This window comes from Hylaeus anthracinus, unplaced genomic scaffold (assembly GCF_026225885.1).
Source record: "Hylaeus anthracinus isolate JK02 unplaced genomic scaffold, UHH_iyHylAnth1.0_haploid 12001, whole genome shotgun sequence".
Lineage (NCBI taxonomy): Eukaryota > Metazoa > Arthropoda > Insecta > Hymenoptera > Colletidae > Hylaeus > Hylaeus anthracinus.
This window is the reverse complement of record NW_026534348.1, coordinates 2,524,292-2,546,924: the sequence shown is the minus strand read 5'-3', so window position 1 is coordinate 2,546,924 and position 22,633 is coordinate 2,524,292. Positions and strand designations below refer to the sequence as shown.

The 22,633-nt window shown below is 37.5% G+C and overlaps 1 protein-coding gene across 10 annotated transcripts in view; it reads right to left on the bottom strand.

Moving 5' to 3' along the window:
• Positions 1-22,633, bottom strand: part of LOC128890871 (protein tramtrack, alpha isoform) — a 90,901-nt gene that overhangs the window by 25,089 nt on the left and 43,179 nt on the right. For 9 of the 10 annotated variants that reach the window (XR_008460698.1, XM_054149830.1, XM_054149828.1 and 6 more), the window contains exons 2-4: positions 17,804-18,191; positions 16,518-17,274; positions 14,155-14,214 (exon numbers count right to left, since the gene is read on the bottom strand). Coding sequence is in view for 9 of the 10 variants with exons in the window: in XM_054149830.1 (XP_054005805.1) it covers positions 14,155-14,214; positions 16,518-17,274; positions 17,804-18,022 (1,036 nt within the window). In the remaining variant the exon portion in view is untranslated. Of the gene's footprint in view, positions 1-405; positions 6,179-14,154; positions 14,215-16,517; positions 17,275-17,803; positions 18,192-22,633 lie in introns of those variants that run through there. The other variant, XM_054149833.1, reaches the window with a different exon arrangement.

Sequence of the window (22,633 nt, the reverse complement as noted above, 5' to 3'; positions counted from 1 at the left end):
TAAGAGAACATTTCCAGGCGATTAGAAGTGTTTATCAACATAACTTCAATCGAGACAATGATCCTCAATGAGATCCGTTATAACGGAACATGATCAAGTACACCCGTACTCGGCAAAAATCTAAGGTCGATAAAGCCTCGCATGAAAAATTGTTATTCTATACTTTCGACTTCTCTTTTCATGTAGAATCGCCCTCTTTTCGCTTGTACCATCAGTTACGGAACACTCTGTATATATTTGTATATATATATATATATTATGCAATTAATAAAATTTAAAAAAGGCAAACATGCTGTCAACAAATATCGGAAACAAGAGTTTCTTATCTCTCGAGCGATTTCTCACGTAAAAGTCGACTAGGGTAAACTAACACTCGTTTTCTTTTATTATTTTTTCTTTTAACGGACGAATAAAATTGGATTTCCCCAAACGAGCTACTACGGAAGGCCTCTGATCAGAAACAGGACGTTGGAAACTATCTGTCTCTGGCCTATGATAAAAACTGATCACGAACCAAGTATCGAAAGAATTCAACGGGATATCTTTTTCAAATTGGCAAATTCATGGTTTTCTGTTTGTTTGTTTGTTTGTTTATATTCTTTTTTCTCTTTAGGCGATCCGAGAGCTCTATATTTCTGCTGTACTTTCCATTCGATATCAACACGCGTTTACTTTCCTCTAGAAATCTTTCCTTCTTGCCTGCCATTTAAAATTGAGTTAGTCTTAGCCTCTCAGTGATTATCAAACGTGAGTGTATTTACTTTAATTATTATTTTGTTTCATCTTTACTTTAAATCGATACATAAGCTGTTTAGCCGCTGCCTCTTTGCACTTTTTTTTTTTTATATTTATATATCAACTATATTCAGTTTACACCCTCTCTTACTCATCATGTTTCCACTTTGGACGGGCTTTTGCTTTAACCCATCATCTTGAACACAACGATTTCACCAAGACCGGTCTGTGACTACCACCTCTCTAATTTCCATTTATTTTTATTTCGCTTAGAAAACATCTGTTTCGCCCCACCGAAAATAATCCGCCCGTCGAACGGGCCGGACAACACCTCTTTGGTCCATGAAGGTTCTTAATTTTGAAAATAATTGACCTGAGAGTAATATATTGATCAGCGAGTCAGCGGCACGGTCCACCACGATCAGAAACACCTAAAAAAAAGATCCTTATAACTTTAGTATCCTCCCTCATCCTATCTGGTTTATTTTTTATTATTTTGTTTCACCTACTCTTCTATCTTTGCTGCCTGCCTAACTAATTGAATATACCCCTCTATCTGCCTAAAAGTACGCGTAATTGCGTTCGGAGACACGCGATTTCTCGACGGCTCCTACTCCCTTACAACTAAAATTTTTTATCTTTGCAACGCTAGATATCTCTTGAATAACGAACGAACAACACTGGTCAAATCGTGGGCGATTGGACAGGACCGTACAAATCGTGGTCGCGTCCTATCTCTCTCTTTCTCTCTCTCGCTCTCACTCGCTCTCGCTCTCACTCGCTCTCACTCGCTCTCGTTCTCTCTCTCTCTCTCTTATTTTTTATTTAATCCCACGTATTAAAATAACAACGAAGGTCTCCGTTACGATAATAATTAATTAATAATAGCAATAATAATATTTATAATTATTATTATATAGCCTCTAGTCGTCTAATGTCTATGCCCAACTAATGAAAAAATTTGTATATAAATCGTCTCGCTTCCTCTCGCGATTCATGCAAGCCGTTCATAATCTAACGAACGGTCTATGAACGAACGTGTTTCGACTAGAGAGGATTCGACAAAGTGAAAAGTGCAAAATATAGTAAGCTACGATCGTATTTTAGTGCTGTCTCTCACGACTAAGCCTATATACCATCACTGTAGCCGTATCCCTTTTGAACAGTTATTGATTCACTAGACATTTCTTGCTTCTCTCGCGTCGCTTTAGAGAACGAATTTCTTTGTACCAGATTCAAGCAGAAATCTGCGACAAGCAAGACAAGGATAAACTTTTAACAATAACAATTTCTACGACCCTGGATATGCACATCCTTGTCTTACGCTATTCAGCACTTACTATTTACAAAACAAAACCAGAGATGGGCAAAATTCTCATCTAGATACAGATTACGAATAACGAATTAAAACGAGATAAATAGCCTTTTATCCATTAATGATTGGATAAGAACCAGAACTTGAAGTATACGGTAAAATTATTTATCGTATTGCTTTTATCTTCGATAGATATGAATTCTTAATAACGAATAGAAAGATAAATAAATGTTGTATTCGGTAGTAATTTAATAAAAATTAGATACTAAATTGTTAACTAAAATTATATCTCAATATCGAACAAATAAAGGAGATAGATAACCTTTTATAAAGAGCTTGTGCGAATAACTTGCACGAATAAACATTGCGAATAAACCATAACACGGTGTTTCCATTTATCTATTATTCGATAACAGAATTTTGTCCATCACTGACAAGAACACATAGAAAGCTATGATGTATCGATTAGTACTGGTTACGAGTTCGCGTACCAAATTTAATATTGACTCCCAAAAATTGTATTTTCCTCCCGGAATAATGCCTGATTTATACCCACCGTTCGATAATGATTTTTCGTGGGTAACGATAAAAATTAACAGTATGTATAATATATATATAAATATAGTATACACGCAGTAAAACTACATCTAGCTTTACCGAGCAAGCGTGGCACGCTTTTGTTCAATCGAGTACGGTACAGTACGATACGGCGTTAAGTTACTACTAAAGTGCCTTCAGTCTATCCAATGTCAGTACTATCTTGTATTTGGTGTCGTTAAAACCGTCCCTCTGCAGTCTTTCAAGAATTGCATGTCCCGTTCCGTTAATTTTCCCATTAACCCTCCTATTCCTTCCTCCCCCGCCCCTAACCGCGGACTCCATTTCTACCTTGGCTCCCTATTACGCTACTATATAACTTCGAATCAGGCTCAACAGCTTGACAACAGCTCAACGGCTCAACAACATGGCGAACGGTCATCGTACATATATATTGCATTTACTCAGTCTACGTGGTTCCCTTACTTATATCGTGTGTATATTGTGTGTGAATGTGTGTGTATGTGTGTGCATGCACTGCATTGTTTTCCATTTCCTTCTTTTATTCGTTTAATAACGTATGCATCATGAATGCCCACATGCGACACGTTTGATTCTCTCCGTAATATAACAGTCACAGAATAGTAAATGTATTCTTTGTTGATTTGGACTCACGTTTCTTCTGCGATTACATTAAATTCTATTTAATAAACTGATCCCCGTACGTCGCAGAACTACGTTGAGACGATTAAACGAGAACACCGGTTCAATCATATATAAACTCTTTGTATGCACATATTTTGCCTCTTTAATCTTCATTTTTCTTTTTTGTTTGTTTGTTTGTTTGTTTGTTTGTTTGTATATATCCGCGACTTCCCCGAACGGGAAGGCACACGGTAAAGCTCGTTTCGTTTTTTGTAACTTAATGCCCGTTGTGTGTTACGCGCGTAAATCGTTCCTCGAGAATGGGAGCTTACAGCTCGCCATACAGGCGCGCAATAGACCTTCGCTAATCCAAACATTCGGAACATTTGGGAACGATCTGTTTGTCTGCAACGCAAAATCATTTTTCGTGGGTGTCGCAATACTAGATTATGATTACTAAAATTACTAATTTAATTTAAAATCAACTTTAGAATCAAGAACAAAAAATGTGAATTAATGCATTTTACAATTGAGTAATATTAAGTTCGATGAGATGTAATCGCCCCTTTAAACGAACGTTGATTTTTATAAAAGTGATATCTGTATATTCTAGTATCCACGAAATCTACAAACAAATAATTATGGAAAAACTTATTGCTTTTAGTTTCTTCTTTTCTCGATGCATATTTGTATACAGATTTATAAATACAAAGAGAAGATGATCTCAGAAATTAGCATTCTCTTCAAGTGTATCGTCGTATCGTAGGTTCAATGAAAATTGATTCTACGTTTCAGATGAACCCTAGTTCCTCGTGTCTTCAAATGTTCGAAATTTTTGGATACGCGAATGTCTATTCCGTGATATGTCCCCTTGGCGCCAGTATCGTTTCGAAACTGCGGACTTTCGAACGAAGAAAGAGAAAACGAGCGGCGGACACGAGAACGCGCTATTGTTTATTAATTGACTACGTAAAAAAGAAAAGAGACCACTGATCGGAATAATAAGAGGTACTACGTTTAATTTATATTTTACTTTACTAGTATAGCTGCTACTTGTAATATCATGTACGTACGACGTTCATTTAAAAAATTGACGCTTCCTTACCGATGCTAAGGACCATTCAGCGAAACAGGAGAAACTGTTTTGAGCTGCAATCGGCACGTGGCCGCGATTGAGTTCCCCCTGGTCACCGGAATAACGTTAATGTATGTAATTTCTTGTTACGCGTTTGTTATCTGACAGACGTTTGTTGAATAAGCGAAGGAATATATACCGGGTGAATCACACGACTCGCTGATTACTTTAAGCGTTAGAGGATCAATCGACGTATTTTTGTATCGTGGATGACATTTCTGAACATTCAGAATTCACTACGTCATTTGAAGGTCGCCAAATTTATACCCAATGAATTTGTGTTATCAGAATATAATGAACGCGTTGAAAACTGTTGACAATGTGAACGAAATGATTCTGGAGGTCCTTCAAAGTGATACAGAAAAGTAAAACTAAAGATGTTAATGAAGAGAACTCGATCAACACATATGAGCTTTCCGTACAAATTAATAAAATTGTTGACGTTCTTTCTAATTTAAATGCATGTTAATTTTTAAAACAACTTAGCAACTAATTTGTAAAATAATATTGTTAAGTGATATGTTATTCAACACGTATTATTAGTTTAAGCTTAAACACTTTGGTTTCATCTATATTTAATATCATATAATTTATATTTATATCGAACGTTGGAAAGAACCTCCTGAGCCATGTGACTCACGGTACAAAAGTACTGATAGGTCCCATTAACAAAAATAGTAGGGACTAATAAGTTACGTGGTTCACCCTGTACAACTAGCTATGCATCAACGACATTCAGAGTTTACAACCGGCACGGCGAAACGCTTAATTGCCCAATGGCCCATTCCTGATCCACACCGACGCGCGACGGTTAATTGCCAAAATCGACTCCTATTTCATCATCTGACCTACCCAAGAGCTACTTGTTCTCTCTTCGTTCGTTCGAAACATTTCGATTATCCTTTTACAGCCATGGGTATACCCGGAAAGCTACCGACACGTACGCTCACGTCTCGTTTGAGCTTCTCGTAATGTTTTGCCTCTTTCATGCGCAACGTTTCTCGCCTCTTGCCAGAGAGAAATCGATCAACGATTTGTTCAACAATTGTCGACAATTGTACGACGCGATCATTTGGCCAGTTCGCACACCCGCGACTTAGGTGTAAAGGGTAATATTCGTTCATAGTTGTTGTTTTTTTTTGTCCTTTTTTTTTTCCTTTTTTCTTAATGTTTCGTTCAAGAGACAGAATGGGTAAGAGGCGAAGAACGTGGCCTGAGAAGAGAAGACGCGCTGGCAGCGGTCTACCGCTGTTGGCCCATACTACTGCTGCCACTGCTGCTAAGACTCATATGCGGCTTAAGGCTATGTATGATCTTCACGTGGGCGACCATGTTGTCTTTTCGCGTGAATTCCTTGAAACAAACCGGACAAGGATAGTACTTGACGTTAGGCTTGTGTGAGGTGACGTAGTGCCGGCAGAAATTACTGATGTGTGTGTAGGTACGATGGCATACGGTGCACCGATACACGTCGCCCTCTTTCACGCAGTAGTCCCGCACCGAACCCTCCGTTCTCTCGTTCTCGACCTTGAACGATCCTTCGAAGTCGCTCTGACTGATCTCCGATTCACCGGTGACCAGATTAAATATGGCACTGCTCAGATTGTCTTTCGACACCTTCTGCTCCGACTCGGAGTCGGAGTATTGCTGCGAGTCGTCCATGGACGCGGCTGCCGCTGCGCCCGCCGACGAAGATGATGTTTTCCCTTGCAGAGACGACGCGCTGTATTCCTTGCGAAAGCATCGCTCGAAGTTGATGCGAATGTGAGTCGGTGACTGGGAGCCACCGCCACTCGTCGTCTCCTCCGAGTCTGAAACGAAGAAAGCTCTCTTCTTTAAACAGTTCTCGACGTCCACCTCATTCCGTAATAAGTACTAGTAATAGCATAAGTACTTAAGTATAGACACGTCGCGCGATTACTGCTCGGATTCGTCCCAATTTTATTATGGATATCGTACAGTCTACGGTACTAGGTTGCTTTCAATCTCAGCACGTATAATATGCAAGGAAAAAAAATGAAACGAAGTTGGTAAAATGTACAAACAATTCTAGCTGTTCCACAGTTTCCAAACTGTTTAGTTTCCAGTTTCCATGCTGACGTTGACGAAAGAATTTTGTATGGGCTATTTTAAGAGGAACCAATAAGGGAATGTATCGTGTTAACGAATGTACTTTATATTTGAAGAGTCTCCATTTGGTTAGCGTCATTGTTAACATTTTTTTAAGAATCTTCCCAGGTCGATGCATCGTGTACTTGTGCATTATATGTAGTATGTATATACACAGAGAGAGGATTGCTTTGAAAATTATGTTTTCTAGCTTGAGGATACAGGGTGCCTCGAGTAATGTTAACGCCTACATTTTTATCAAACAAAACGGATAACACGAGGTAACGTAATGTCAACATATTTTTTTGAAATATTAAATAATGTGATACATTGTGTCATCAGTTTTGTTTCTCTAACGCTTTCAACGTTCTTTCAAGGTGCTCTATGCTTATAAACGAGAAAAAGCATAACCAGAAGACGTTTCTTAATTCTTCTGCAACGACACAAATACAAATGTGCTTCAAGGTTCCAGGAACCACCTGAAGAAGATTACAAGAATATATCGATGACGATGATACTCAAGTGGAGACTCTTTGAAGATAATGTACATTTTATTAAATTATACGCTATGTTATCAGTTCTGCTTTTCTAAAAACGTTGACACTTGTATAGAAGTAACACAACAAGTGTGTTCTTACAGACATACAACTGACCATATATTATCTTTAAAGAGTTTCCACTAATCTGTCGTCATCATCGATACACCTCTTTTTATACTTTTGAAAAATGATTAAGAAGGATCATTTTAAAGACTATACTTTGAGAAACACTCGAAGTGGTATTGTCTCGGATATTGATAAAATATTTCATCTTCAGTTTGTTTCGTCATCGCGAGCGGTTGACACTTGGAGAAACAGAATTCTCTATGCATCGCGTATTGATAATTGACGATCTTTAATCTCGAAAACTTTATGAGACACCACTGTACAATAAATATTCCTGTTTATTGTATATTATTGTTTATAATTCAATGATCATTCGACCTGGAGAATCGAAATGTTAGACGCTTGATTAGAACAGACTTTAAAAACAACCGGCAAACAAAGTGACTAAAATACGCAATATTTTCTGTGACACCCAGAACAATAAGTCTCGTTAAATCGTATACAGCCTATGAGTATTTATTTGTTCTCGGACGATTGTTTATTTACTGAAAACAACTCTCACGCTTCGTGATATCCATAATAGAATTCCGGTCGAGCCCGTACGGTTGTCGCGCAGTGTACATTATGTATAATAAACAGTAATGTATAAATTTGTGTATAATATTGTACTGATAATATATAAATAACGTATTTCTATATTTGTGGGGGGGAAGCAAGAGGAAGGGTAGAGCCAGCAAAAAAGAGTCACCGTATTCGAACCGGCTGTCCGTCAACTCTGTCCCATGTGAAGTGTTTTATGCCGCACACTCGGTTTTCCGTGTCCCCCGTCCCTGGTGTTCCTTGTCATTCCCTCTTCAGATTCTTTCGCTCTCACGCACGCGTTCCCTGCCTTGCTCCGTCGTTGATCGCGGCTTTGCCTCGATCCCGTATGGCTGCGATGAGGACTGTTTTACGGTCCTATCGCCCATACCCACCAAGAGCATTTCAGCGACTCAAACGGAGTCTCTCTTTCTTCCAAATGGAATATGCACCAGGCATACACACACTCTCACACGCGTTCTATCTTTCTTTCTTTCTTTCTTTCTTCCTGATTTACCCTTTCCCACGACTTCTCACGCACGCTTTCACCACAGAGATGGGCCAAAATTTTATTATAACAATGGATGACGAATGAAAATCAACCTATTTCGTTTTTTTTTTTTTTTTTTTTTTATCTAGATAAGAATTTTGCCCATTTCCGTTTCTTCAACCACGCTCGCAATGTTACAGCATTTTAACTTTCTCCTTTTTCTCTTTATTTAAATAACTTTAATGGACGAATAAAAAAAACTTAACTTAAAAATGTAATTATATTTGTTCGAATGGCAAAGTAAATCTGTAGAAATGGGTACATTTGCGAACAGTTAATTGTTTAAACGCGTAAAAAAGAAACATACGATTCGATGTCACCGAGGAGAACGATTAGTTCAATTGACGATGAAGTTTCCAAAAGTTCAAAATAATTAATGATTAACTTTACGATCAACTACGTCATACGAACATATATCACGTTCAGTCATACCACGTACAGAAGAGGATAGTATAAGTAACTTGAATTGTCTTGAATTGATCAACAACTGTGTCACAGCAAATTCTCGAAGTTTAAAAACAATGATACTTTAAACAAATTTCCATCAGGCTTTCGAACTATTTTACTGTCAATCTTTCCTTATTTTTTTTTTCTGTACACTGAATCTAAATAAATATTTGAAAATAAACATAATTATCGAAATGTCTACTTTATATAGCTACTATCGTTATCTATCGTGCGTGTTTTCTTTTGACGGCTTAATCCATAATCCATAAGGTACTTGTAACAATCACTATTTGAAATCATCTTCGTTGCAATTTTTCGATACAACGATGAGACTGGATTAAAACTATCGTATTTTTGTAATTTCATTTGCGATAAAAAAGACTGATGTGAATTAAAAAACAGAAATTATTCGATGTTTCAATATGTGAGCACAAAGGGGATGAAAACACTTTATAATAGAAGACAGTTTAGATTATTGTAGGATACAGCAATGCCTCGCTTCTTGATATAAAATTGAAACCGTCAGTCATCGTAAACAGAAAGTCGATAGTGAATTTATTTTCGAATTTGCTCGAACTCGAACAAATCGCCCGTAGAGAATGGTGAATAGAATACAACTAGAATGAGCAAAATTTAACAACAGCGTATGTTGATACTACTGCGAATTAAAATTTCGTTACATTTTTTATTGTATCGTTATGAGAGTAGTCATATTAATCGATTCGACATATCCCGATGAAAATTGATCTAAATTGGGTCCCATTCGTACTATTTTTAATTACAATTAGCGTAAATCATTTCTAAAAAAAAAAAAAAAAGCACTCAACTATGTATAATTAAAAATAGCCTGAATATATGTTATGTTTGGATTTATTTTCACAGGGAAAATGTCAGCAATCTATCGATAATATACTCGCTAAAGTACAATGAAAAATATAAAAGTGTTTAGTTTGCATTAGTAGCTGCCACACCTATACGCGTGCGGTACCGTTCTGAAGTTCGGTCAGCGGAATTTTCTTTCGTAACCGGAGGCCGCCCGGGTCGGCAGTTACTCGGCCTGAAGAAACATAAATAATAATGGTTAGAGACAGAGATGGACAGAATTTTGAATTTAGGAACGAAAAATCGTACTGCGTATCCGATATTCGATCGAGTTGTTGGTACACGCTTTTATTCGTTCGACATAAACGAACTGTAACTTTTATTGAATAAATAATGAATCTAAAGATTTTAATTAATTAATCGCGAAATTATCACTAATAAAATACGGCAAATAAAGATTGCGATCCAAGATATATTTGGGATACGAGAAAAGAATATGTAAGATATTCATAAATCATATTTAGTCGTTTTAATGAGAATCGCATTTTTAAGCTGTATTCATCTCGGTGTGATAAATTTTAATAGACTGCTGGCCACGCTATTGTTTTAAAGCTACAATGGTACAGGGTGATACAGATACGAAATTATACTTTAAAACTAAGGCTATTTGGTTATGTAATTTCAAAGTCACAAGAAGTTATAGTGGGTTAATCGTTATTCGAAACTTGCACGCATATGAAAATTTAGCCGATCTCTGGTCGGGGTGATTCCGGATCAGTTGATCGCGTATCCCTAACGCGTTTTCGATCAAAAAGCGAGACATTACATAAGATACATCCACACGTACACAGCAACACTCAGGCAAAAGACGAACGCACGCACACATAGGCGTGCAGAATGCACGTATATGCGAACGTTAGAAGTGAAAAATCCATGTACACACCTGACAAAAAAAAAAAAAAAAAAAAACAAAAAAACCCCCATTATTAATCGTCCGTGCGTCCTGTCAGTCTAAATCGTATCCATATATATATGTTTACTACGGGATAGACGATCCATCGAGATCGAGGACGCTCGAGAAGAAGTAACGTTTTCTCTTCTTCGGTGTAATTACAGTTTACATTTAATTCCGCTTTTGGCTTCTGTACATCAGATTCTTTTTTATCGACTTTCTCATATATGTATATATATATATATATATATATATGTATATTATATTCTGGCATTTCGAAACGGTTTCGTTTTGAGCGGCTGGCCTCCCCTAGTTCCCTCGCTTCCCCCGCGCAAAGGTAATCTCTCAGAGATCGAATGGTGATTCAGATAATCTCAACTCACCTGCGCAAAGAGAACAAAGCAACACGTTTCACGGTCACTACCGAACTCGATCATCTTCGACATCTTCTCGAAGCACTCTGTCACGCGCGCGCGTGCGTGCGTACGTCAGTTAAAACGTTTTTCTCGATTATCTGCTTTTCTTTTTCTTTTTTTTTTTTCTCTCTCGAATCGATCATTTAGTTTCTCAAAGAACGTATATGTAACAGCAAAACAAAAACAAAAACCGTACGTCACACTCTCGGTATCGTATTCGACTTTCATCTTCTTTTTTTTTTTTTATTTATTTATTTCATTTTTTTTGCAATTTTTACGTTTTCAAAAAATCCGTCTCACTCTCGATCTTTCTGTCTTTCCCTCTCGGTCTCTCGCTCTCGTTTCTCAGCGTTTGTCCCTCTTTCTGTCCTGTCGTTTTTTTTTTTTGTTTTTCGTTTCCTTTCGTTTCTCTATCATTTCTGTCCTTCCGTTTCATGTGTATGGAATAGTTTTATGTTCCGGCATTGATTCAGTTTTTTCTTCGTCGTGAATTCGAAAACTAGGCAACGAGAAGAACGCAAGAGAAGGCGGAAGCGATAACCTGCCGACGACGTTCGTTGTTCGTTGACTCTATACGCACGCTTCGTTTTTCATTTTTAGTTTGTTTGTTTGTTTGTTTCGTTAAAAATCTATTCGTTTCACCGCGCGGTCTGTCACTCGGGCGTTACCGTGTCTTCTAAATCACGCGCGTTGTTTTTTCTTTTTTTTATTATTATTATTCTAAACTTTCTTTTCTTGTTTTCTCTCCCGTGTGTTTCACCCGACAATTATACGTATCCTTCCGCGACGAACGAACGTGAAACAGAAGTTAACCAGCGTTTGAACAAAAATGAGGAAAAAAAAAATCGTAAGCACCGCTAAAAGCTGGCTCCACCCCCTCCTTTTACCAAGTGGCCAATGGCAGCGAAGCGTTTCTCATTCGTGCGAGCATGTATAATAATACGTGTGAAAATTTGCTTTCTTGTACAGCTTTCTCGATTGGTTTAGTAACATAATTCAACAACGAAAAAAAAACAAAAAATAAAATAAAATAAAATAAAATAAAATAATAAGTGAGAGCAAAATAGAGATGTGTGTACACACGCGCATATACGTATGCACATGGTACGTCTGCAAAGAGATAAGAGAGAACAGGTGGAATATGAGCGTAAAAGAAGAAGGAACGTGACGCTGCGCATTGGCCGAGCATAAATCACATGGGTATGTATATATATGTATATGTATATATATACGTATATATAAATACATATGTCTTTTAACGAGAATCGGTGGGTGGTAGGTTAGATTTTTGGAGGCTACAGCATTCAAAGGGAAGTCTTGTGTGTTTGTTGGCACGTTTGGTTCCGCTCGAACGTCTCGTCGTTTCAGAGGAGCACGTCGATATGGGTTCAACGAGACGACGGCTTCCTTTCTCTCTCGTACACTCGCTTTCTTTCGTATCTATATATAGATATATAAATATATATATATATATATCTATTATATATATATATATATATGTTTATGTATACGCATATATATGTATGTATATGTATACATATTTTCTTTTATAATTATTATAATTGTTATGTTTTTTTTTTTTTAATATTTTGTTTCTAAAATTTTTTGTTCGAGTTGTCGCAAGTCAACACGCGTGACTCAAGCGGGTCTTGTTTTCTAAAGCCCTGTAAAACACAAGTGCGCATCGTGTTCCGAGATATGTATATATATACGTATATTCCGTTAACGGCCTAGCGCCTGGCGAAAGATTTGTTTCGGGTTGCACGATAAAAAAGGGAAACGGTTCTTTACAGACCGACTTTAGAAACCCGTGGACACGTGTGAACCTCCTGGGAGCCTATTCACCTGCTCCCAGACGAAAATCACGATTACATATGTATGTGTTTTTTTTTTTTTTTCACCGTTGAACCGCTCTGCGAGATTTGTTGACCTTAATTTCATGTAAGGATGCTAGCTCAAGCGTCGGTCCTCGAGTTAACATCTTAACGAATCGCGCTCGTCAACAAATTACTTCGTCGACTCGAGTTCCGAACGTTATTTTATTTTCGAGATTCTGCTTTCTTTTTTATTTTGTTTCTAGTGTACTTGAGTCTAAGGTGAAAAACTAGCCTCGCCGAAAGAAAATGATTGCCGCGATACTGCGCTTCGGTAAATAATCGTCTCGGTCCGCAGTCGCGCAAACGTAACACGATGAATCACACGGTAAAAATTAACGGACGAAAAACGGCTGTAAAAATTAAATTCATTAGCACATCGGTAAAGCAGTTTTCTTTTTCTTTTTTTTAATTTTTTTTTTTTCGTTTACTCTATCGCTTTCGTTAAGATCCGATGATAATTCGATCACAGTATCTGGATGAAATAATACAAGTGATAGATATCGGTGATTAAGGGTCGATAACGAAGTCACTTAGGTGGACTTGTAAACTGAATCTTTTTTAAGTGTAACTACCGTCGATCGACCTCGACGAATCGTATAAAACTGTTCTCGGTGAAATTTTAATGCGGCAAATCGATGATCCAAACGACAATTGAGTGACACTTTTCAGGAAAGAAACGTTACCTCGATGTTCTTTTCCGAGTTCGTAGGAGGAAATCATGCAAAAATATATTTTTAAGTTATTTACGCCAAGTCACAGTAGCGGTGAAATCGTAAATTTAATACGTTACTCGATTCAAGCATTTTAATTTATAATGTTTTCAACTGTGTCTTTTAGATCAGCCTTCTTGGTATATATGAAGTTTCATTAAGAAACTAAAAATGTTTATCGTTGTACATAATAGGGAAAGAGTTTGTTGTTTCAAAATGTACATTATAACAAATGTATATTACATTCCAAAGGTAAGATAAAGTTAAAATTTATTATTCGTATAATTTTTGTTACGAAAACGTTGATAACAATAATATACACAGATGGTTCGTTTTTCTTCTTCTTGATCTCTGCGCAATACAGTTTATATAAAAATCTATCCTAACGGATTTAAATGCTTGAATCGACTGACCTGTGAAGAAACTCCTTACTTGGAGCATGAATTCTTATTAAATTCTAAAATCAGTTTACAGGTGCTCGAGCGATAATGTTCGGCTTTACTTTTGTTAGTGCGCACAATTTGACAAGTTTCGTTCCCGAACTTGCAAAGACTACGTTCGTGTCATCTTCGTCGATCAACGAGACGTTGAACTCGTTCAAGTGTAAATGGAAAGTATTATATTAACGATGATGTCGTGTTATTTCGATCGCGCGTTACAGACGATGATCAAAGGTGCCGCAAACTGTTAATCGTGTAAGCTGACGATGGTATTTCTTACCTTGCTTGAAACCCTCGCTCCCTTGTCTACTGTGCGGCCGCGCGAACGTCTCGTCGGAGGCTGAAGTACAAATTGAATGGGTTAGAACGTCGATGATCAGGCGCGTTTCAACCCTTATGGCAATGGCCAAAGTGTTCACGATTGTCCAATAACTCGGGTACTCCACCTATTTGGTATACCGCGCACCTTTTCCTGACATGTTTACGACATACCATTTGTTACATTGTTTTCAGTGGTTATAAAAGAAAAAATGGTTACACGTACACCAACAGCTCTCGACTCTCTACAAAAGCACAATTGTTGAAATTAACCCTCCACTGCATAAATTTTACTTTATCTTTCCAAAAAGAAATGATTATTAAGACGCTGACTGTCATGCCACCAACATATTGGTGATAGTACTTTTCACTAAGAAACTAAACTAAATAAATTTATTTTCAAGCTGAGATATTAAAGAAAATAAGTCTGGATAAGAGTTGTAAATCTAGCAAGGTTACAAAAATGGGCATTAATACAAATATTTAGAATATATGGGAACAAAATGTTTACTCTTCTGGACATTTTTACAAGTATTAGTATGACAGTTAACGCGTTAATAATAAATTAATATTCCAGATAAACCATAGATGGCTGAGTCTGCAAGGCTATTAGTTGTTTCCGTAATGAAGTATCATGCGCAAATCCTGTAACATTTTCTCGATGAACTTTCCAGACATTGTTTTTATTGGCTTCTCGATCGCAAAGCCGTAAAAAGTTATTTATAAAAATATTTCATATACTGTATATTTGAATATAAGAACTAAGATGCTATCCTAAACTGTAGGTCAAATGTTTTGATTGATAACAAAATGTATCGATAATTAAAACATTTACCTCACACGCGTACCCGGTTATTGACATAAGGGTTAAAACTGACAGTCGTCGGAGACTCATTTACTATGCATAGCTGCTATAAAGATTGCCCTTGAGTGACGTCTACAATGCGGGATAAATCTCAAAAACTATCAGAGTGTCCACAAAGTATCGCGCATTTTAATAATTTTACTTCATTATTACCTTCGATCATTCATCATTTATCATCAATATTAAAGCTTTCATTTTGTAATATTCTAAAAACACTTAAATTTTTTCGTAGGGGTATTTAGACCAGAATACCTCAACTTAATAGTTATATTTATATATTACCATAATATCAACTTTATAAAGTTAATTGTTTAGCCACGAGAAAAGAACACGGTTTCTAACGCTCCTAGATTTATATGGCCTTCCGATAAACTGAAATTTGTGAACTGCGCGATATCTTTCGGGACACCGCTAATAATATTAACCACTAATTTATGCGATACGAAATCTTGACCAATTGTGAAAGAATCTCTAAAAATAAAACAACGGAATGTGACCAAAACAAACAATTCGCTTAATCATTGACTTCAGAGAACGCAATGTTTCTTTGTAGACGTTTCCGACCTAGTGTCGATCGTTATCAAATAGAAAAAAAAAAGTTTATCAGTATTAATAACCAGTCAACTGATTAATTTAAATAAATTTTTCTTCGAGAAAAAAAGATAGAAGTATCGATTAATTGTTGTAATATATTCAATAAAGAAACTCAAGTATTGTAATACGCTATAATGCTCAAAATTAATATTGATGAACTTTTTTGTTATCTGACCGTGACCAATGTTAAGCCGAAAACGTTTATAAAGAGACTTTACGATCTCTGACGACAATAAATAAGCGAATTGTTTGTTCGACCACGTTCTGTCATTTTATTCGAAGATTTTGGTAACCATAAAACATAATATGATGCAAACGTATACTCGCACCCTCGTTACTGCAGTCTAAAGACTTGGTAAGAGCAATTGCAAATAACTCATTTCAATAAAACATTATCTCTTTCTGCAATGTAGCCTCGTACGATCTCTCTTACAAGTTCATTCGATTTATTATCATTACTCTTATCGAATCTTAAACCCTCAAGATTGATGCTGTACATACTTTTGCAAAGTAGTACATTATTGACTTTCCCAAAAGTTTTCCTCGCTGAATCCAAATTTCGAATCGTAAGAATTAGATTAAATTTGATTTGCTCTGATAGATGAATCCGATCAGTTCACAGAAAGACTGGGAACACACTTGTTGGTTCCCAAGGCTAATATATATCATTCATGTAAATGTCACATTTTCAACAACGTTTCAGACTCTATGTATTTGAAGACTTTGTTCAAGTTTTCATACAAAGTACAAGTAACATTGTTAAAGGATATAAATTGCTTTGTAAAACCAGTAAAATGTTTCCACTGTTCCTGTGAATCCGATCACAGGGGCAATCTCTCTCAGCTCTCAGGTACACATCTGCTCACCTTGGGCAGAGGTGCTAGGCGTAGGCTCGGGTTCCCGTTTCACGCGAGGCGTCAAAGACTCGGGCGTGTCGGTGCCGTTCTCCGTCGGCTCGTCTTTTCTCGACGACAACGAGGACGCGGCCAAACTGGTCGCCGAGGAACCAAAGTTTCCACCGTTGTTGCTGCTCACATTGTTACTGCCCGCCGATCCACCGCCGCCAGCGTTCCCGCTTCTCCCGTTGTTGCTTCCGGTGCCCTCGCTCTGAAAGTCGATACTCATCTTCATCTCCATCATCTCGGGCGAGCCCTGAACGAGATCGGCGCCCGAGCAAGACTGCAGCTCCTGGCCGGAGATCTCGCCGATCGGGGTGTCGGACGATCCGCTTAGCTTCCTCGGTCTGCCCCTTTTCCTCTTCGGTGCGGACAACGCCGAACCTAGGAGAGGATGGCTCGACATGTGGTGCATCCTCTTCTGCGAGACGTGATGGTGAGGCCCAATTTGGTTTATTCTATGTAGATTCGGTGGTGGCGGAGGTAATGTGTTCTGATTGCCAAGCAACGACGAGGTAATACTGGGCAAGTCGCACTTGTCCTCGTTCACCTCGGTCAGGCCCTTTATCCTGAGGGACTCTGCGACTCTCAAGAAGGCGGTTAGCCTGTCCTGATCGACGCTGACCTCCCCGCGATACATGAAATCCAGAAGGCTGCGCATGTCCACGTACGGGACATCTTTCAGAATGACTATCGGGTGCTTGTCGGGGTGCCCGACGAAAAGGGCCTGCAAAAGTAACGGATCTCGTCGGTTACAAGTTCGACCCATCATGGCGGAAACGTTTATGAATTATTGATACACGCCACGTGAATTAATACAACGTTATGAATTATTAATAATGTCCTAGAATCGGGCCCTATCACAGGGTGGGCCAAAGGGGCCATTTTGTCTAGGACTCGCGCATGAAATATCTTCAAACTTACTCACAAAATAGTAAACGGATGTGTGTGCTCAAATAATCAGTTTGTGATTTGATAATATTGATTGTTGTGGTACAAAGAACACTATTACCACTATTTGTCAGCTGGATTTTCTAGTTGGACTTGTCGGTCAAGCTTGTTTAGCAGATCCTGTCTTAAACGTCACGCTACTAAGCATTTCAATAATTCATTCGAGCTAATTATGTAGTAATAAACTATCCAGTAATTGGAGACTGTTCAATGAGCGATTAACCCCTTAACGCACACGCCCGTGACATGTATGGACACGCCTGAGCGAAAAATTTGTGCATGTCCGTGACAGCAACGGTCCCTACCTGAAAATAGGGGCTACACGCCGACAGCACCATCTTATGCGCCCTGAGTAGCTGACCCTCGACGGCCAGCGTAACGTCGACGAACGACTCGTCATGGAGCAGTTGGTCGAAAACGGAGAGTAGATTACTTTGATGATTATTCCAGCGCAGACAAAACCTCTGCGACGCCATCGCTTCGCTTCTCAGATCCGCCAAGTTACCGTTAATGTCCGCTAACATCAGATCTAGTGTTGATCTTTTTATTGGTATTGCTCCCCGCCGCCTCGTCGTCGCTTCTTCTCGCCCTCTTCGACGAAGCCGCTTGCTCTTGCTCGTGCCCCTGCTCGTACTCGTGCTCGTGCTCTCTCCTTCATCGGCCACAGTTTATCATATCCTTCCTTCTCGTGATCTGTGGAACAAAGGAAGATTCAGTTAAAAATTAATTCTCTACCTTTACAATTAAATCGTTTATACAAATTATTATTGCAACGTAAACTGTAACACCTGAAAATTCGCGCGAAAACTATCCTCCGCGAATAGACACTTAATCCATGTTTTAACTACTGTTACCGCATATCGTATCTTTTCATTAACAGGCACACTCGTTAAACACTGAAATAAGTTAGTACGTTACAATCGCGTTCGCGTTCGCTTTTCATCAATACTTCTTCCAAGTTCTCAACCTGATGGATATTATCATTTATCTATACATGAAGATATATATATTATATCGATAGTTTTTCCTTGTTAACAGATTACAAGTGTACTTAACAATGATTATGCGTAGACATTAATTATCTGCCTTCGCATTTCATTATTTATAATTCTAGAAATTTTTACAAGTCATTTGGTTACATTCAAATATTACCCTCTATAGTAATGAAACACACAAATTGCTTCGACATTTGGTCAGAATCAATTCCACGCATCGTTATACAAATCGAAAGGTCCTCTTCCATTTTGGAATCGTGCAAGCAGTTAAAGCTTTTTCCCGGGTGAGGTTTGTAGAATTGTAGATATGTGTGGCTCTTGCGCGCGCGCACGTGTGCGTGTGTGTAGTAAAGCAGCAATCAGCTGACTGAGATATACAGTAGGAGTCGCATCATTAAACTTTAACTGCTCATATCTCGGTAATAAAGCTTCAGATAGCAAGATGATGAAGGACTTTTCGATTTCTTTTCTTACGAGGAATTGATATTAGAAAATAGTTCAACATTTTTCATAAAACAGCTCCACAGTTTTCTTATTATACCATCTAGAATCGAGTTCTATCACAGGGAGAAATTGCGAGGCTATTTTGCTAAAGCCCTCAAATTTACGCAAAAGAGATAGATAATAAATTTGTCTGGCCTAATCACTAGTTCATGACTTGGCAAATTGTAGCAGTTTTGATATATAGCGCGATATTTCCGAATCTGCTGGTTGGACTAATCGCTAAAGTTTATTTGCCAGCTCTTGTCTTGGTCGCTTTATTTTTTGAACAATCTATTGCAGTTAAGTATGCACTAATAATCTGTCGAGTAATTGCCGACTATTCAAACGGTTAATAGCATTATGCCCAAGGCAAGATTCTGTTGGCACAAAAAGCTATAAAGAATGCCCCTGAGTGATGTTCACGGCGTGAGAAAAACTTGTATTGCAACCACGAATTGCGTTTTCAAGATAGTAATGTTATTAGCCGTTAATCATCGATTTGTTAGAACTTTGTTTATCGTACAAAATTCTAATCGATAGTGAAACAACTATTTCAGTGACTCTGATCGTTAAATCTAAATTTCATTCGAGACCATTATCACTAGTTATCTAATATCACAGATAAGACCACGCGAAAAATCTATTTCTGTGACTTTCAAATTAAAGTGCGTTTTATAATTCAAGAGCAAGGTGAGAGAAAAAGAAAATTTATAGTGCGAACAAAAGGGGATAATCTCTTTCAAAAAATGTCTGATATGTAAAGCTACATTTTAAAATATTAATCTTGGTTTCTAAAGATATGACTTTTCTTTTCATTTGTCTTTTCTTTAAATTATTTTAAACCTGGTATAGCTCGTGCAATTTTAATGGAATTACAAAAAATTGTGGAAAATCTGTAATCATTCGACACAAACCATTAAAATATGAAGTTATACAGAAATGTATGATCGAATCGGTACGAATGTTTCTTGGGTATAAATAAGTAGGAACTCCCGTTTTTAGGTTTAATGCCAGCGTTAACCAACAAATGGTACTACAAAATTTCTATACAAATGTAAACACAACATCAATCTTTGTTTATAACAATTTTTATATCTGGATATGTGTTATCTTAAAAATCGTGAAAAAAAAAAACACTCTGTAAATCGAATTATAGATGTATAGTAAACATCGTTAGTTATCATCAATTTTTAGTTTATGTTAGTCAAGTGTTTTCTGCGAATAATTTGTTAATATTCGGTAAATAAAATGTCAATAAAATCGAACGCAGAATTTCTGTTTTGTTTTAAACGGAGAGATCAGAATTCGGTCAGATTTTCCACAAATAATTTGTTTATATTCGGTGAATAAAATTTCAATAAAATCGAGTGGAAAATTTCTTTGTTTTTATGCGGGGGGAAGGCCTTCCAAAAAGTTTGCAAAGCACTGGTCTATTTAGAATGATGTTCGGTCCTGGTCGCGAGAGTCCTCTAAACGTTCCACTGTATATGTACAATAACGCCTGCATACATAATCCATATAAGCTCGCGAGACGATACGCACGAAGTATGAACGTGGGTGTACGACCCTGGAGGACGTAGGTTGGGCGAATAGGCGACTCGCTCGGTTCGTGCGCCTTTTATGTAATTCTCTCCTCACCCCTTCACCAACCCAATCACGGTCACGTACGCAACGTTTGTTTCACCAAGACCACGAAGATCCGACAGAAACGACTTTCCTCGGTCGAACGAAGGGCGGAATTCGTTATGCGCGACAAAGAAAAAAAGCTAGAAATAGCCGAACAGGTACCTAATATCGTCCCACGACCAAAACCAACCAACGGCCCAGCGGCAACTTTTTATCAAAAAGACGTCTTTGGTCCTCTTTCGTGGATCGACGAAGAACATGTTGCGAAATTACAAAACGATCGTCGTCAGCATGAAGAGAGGAAAAGAGTGGATACCGAAGTTTACTCGCGATAGTAATTAATTAACTTGCGTTATAATTTATGTTAAATAAATTGTTCGATTTTACTTCTGTAAACATTGAAGATGGAATAAAAGTTCAAATGTTAATGATATTGTTTGCAGTAAAGACGGAATTGGTTGGTTTTCGGATATGAAAATAATTATACCCCTAGCATGTGAATAGAACGTACAATGTTATCACGAATGACGTCATAGAGGAATATGATTTCGATAACAGAAATAATAAGTAGGAATAGGAGTATTGTACCTTTCTGATTAAGTTAATTTTCCAAAATAAATAAACGACCCGGATACAAAATTTTTAATTCTGTATTATGAATAACTGTCACGTGCTTGAAGCTTTGTTTACCTTCCCATAGAGTTTGATGCGCAATCACAGCTGCTACGGGTAAAAACAAAATAGCATGCGAGAGTGCTAATATTCCTTACGTAGCGGGAACTACAATATACGAGCAATGGTGTATCATATTTCGCTGAAAACGTAACGTGAAATAAACTATAGTACTATTATTCTGAAATCGCACGAGAAAATCGTATCTGTATCATAATTTGCATTTCCCAAGCCGGACAAGCAAGTGTCTGGTGACTTATAGACATCGATATATGTATACATATTATATATGTCCTCGATAGAAAACATTGGAGCCCCCATATTACCCTGAAAACCGGTATCTATGTTTCGCAAACAAGCTTTCTTCTCTAGAAAAATCATTTTTAATAGTTTCCTGCGCCTGGAGCGACGACAAAGTTGCAAATGTTCAGCTAATGGTATCGCTGACAAATGGCCCCGGCGCTTTCACCGCTTTGAAGGTATGATAATTATGCGTGACTTAAAAATAATTCTTCGTTCAGAGCAACGAAAGTAACATTCTCAACTTAGACACGACCTCAAGGTAGTAACAAGAAAGCAATATAGCCCTAGCCTGTTGCCGTGCGAGTGTCAACAATTACGCTAGCCACAAAAAACAGGGAGGAAAAACTTTCCTATCACGATATACATATAAAAACCATTCAAACAACAGCAGCCGTGTTGCCCCGAATTCCTCTACTAATGGTTCCTCTACTCGTGAAGAATGTTTGGATCGTTTTTCGCTTATGAAATGCTTGCACGAAAAACCGAAAACACTTGTACGCGATCATTCTTGGAATAATATTTGATGCCCAATTTTGAAACCAAAATAATAGTCTGGTACTAGGATTTGTTTAATTATCTGTCTTAAACATTTCTCTTAGGTAAACAGTTCAAGAAGAAGAGATTTGTATCATAGAAAAAGAGTAATAGAAAAATATAAGATTGTTGGCAAAAGGATAGGACTAAGCGTTGAATACAAGTTATATTTAAATTTTATTCTAATATTAATATTCGGACGCTATGGTGCTTCTGGATTAGTTTGTTTGTATCTTCGTAAATTATCAAAATATTCGTTCAGTTTCGGTAGGATACAGACGTAGGACTTTGGGACATTTCTATAACAAATATTCTTGGACAATGTCGTTGTCCTTATAAAATTTGAAAGTATTTTTGAATCCCCGTATTGTTAGCACTTTTCAATAAATTATTTTTTAAAATGTCCAAATATTAATTTTTATCCAAAATGTCTGTAGTAAAAACTAGTTGTACTCTCAATGGAGAAACACCTGCTATTACACTTCCTGCACCGTGCTTGAAGGTAGGTCTTGAATTGTTTTG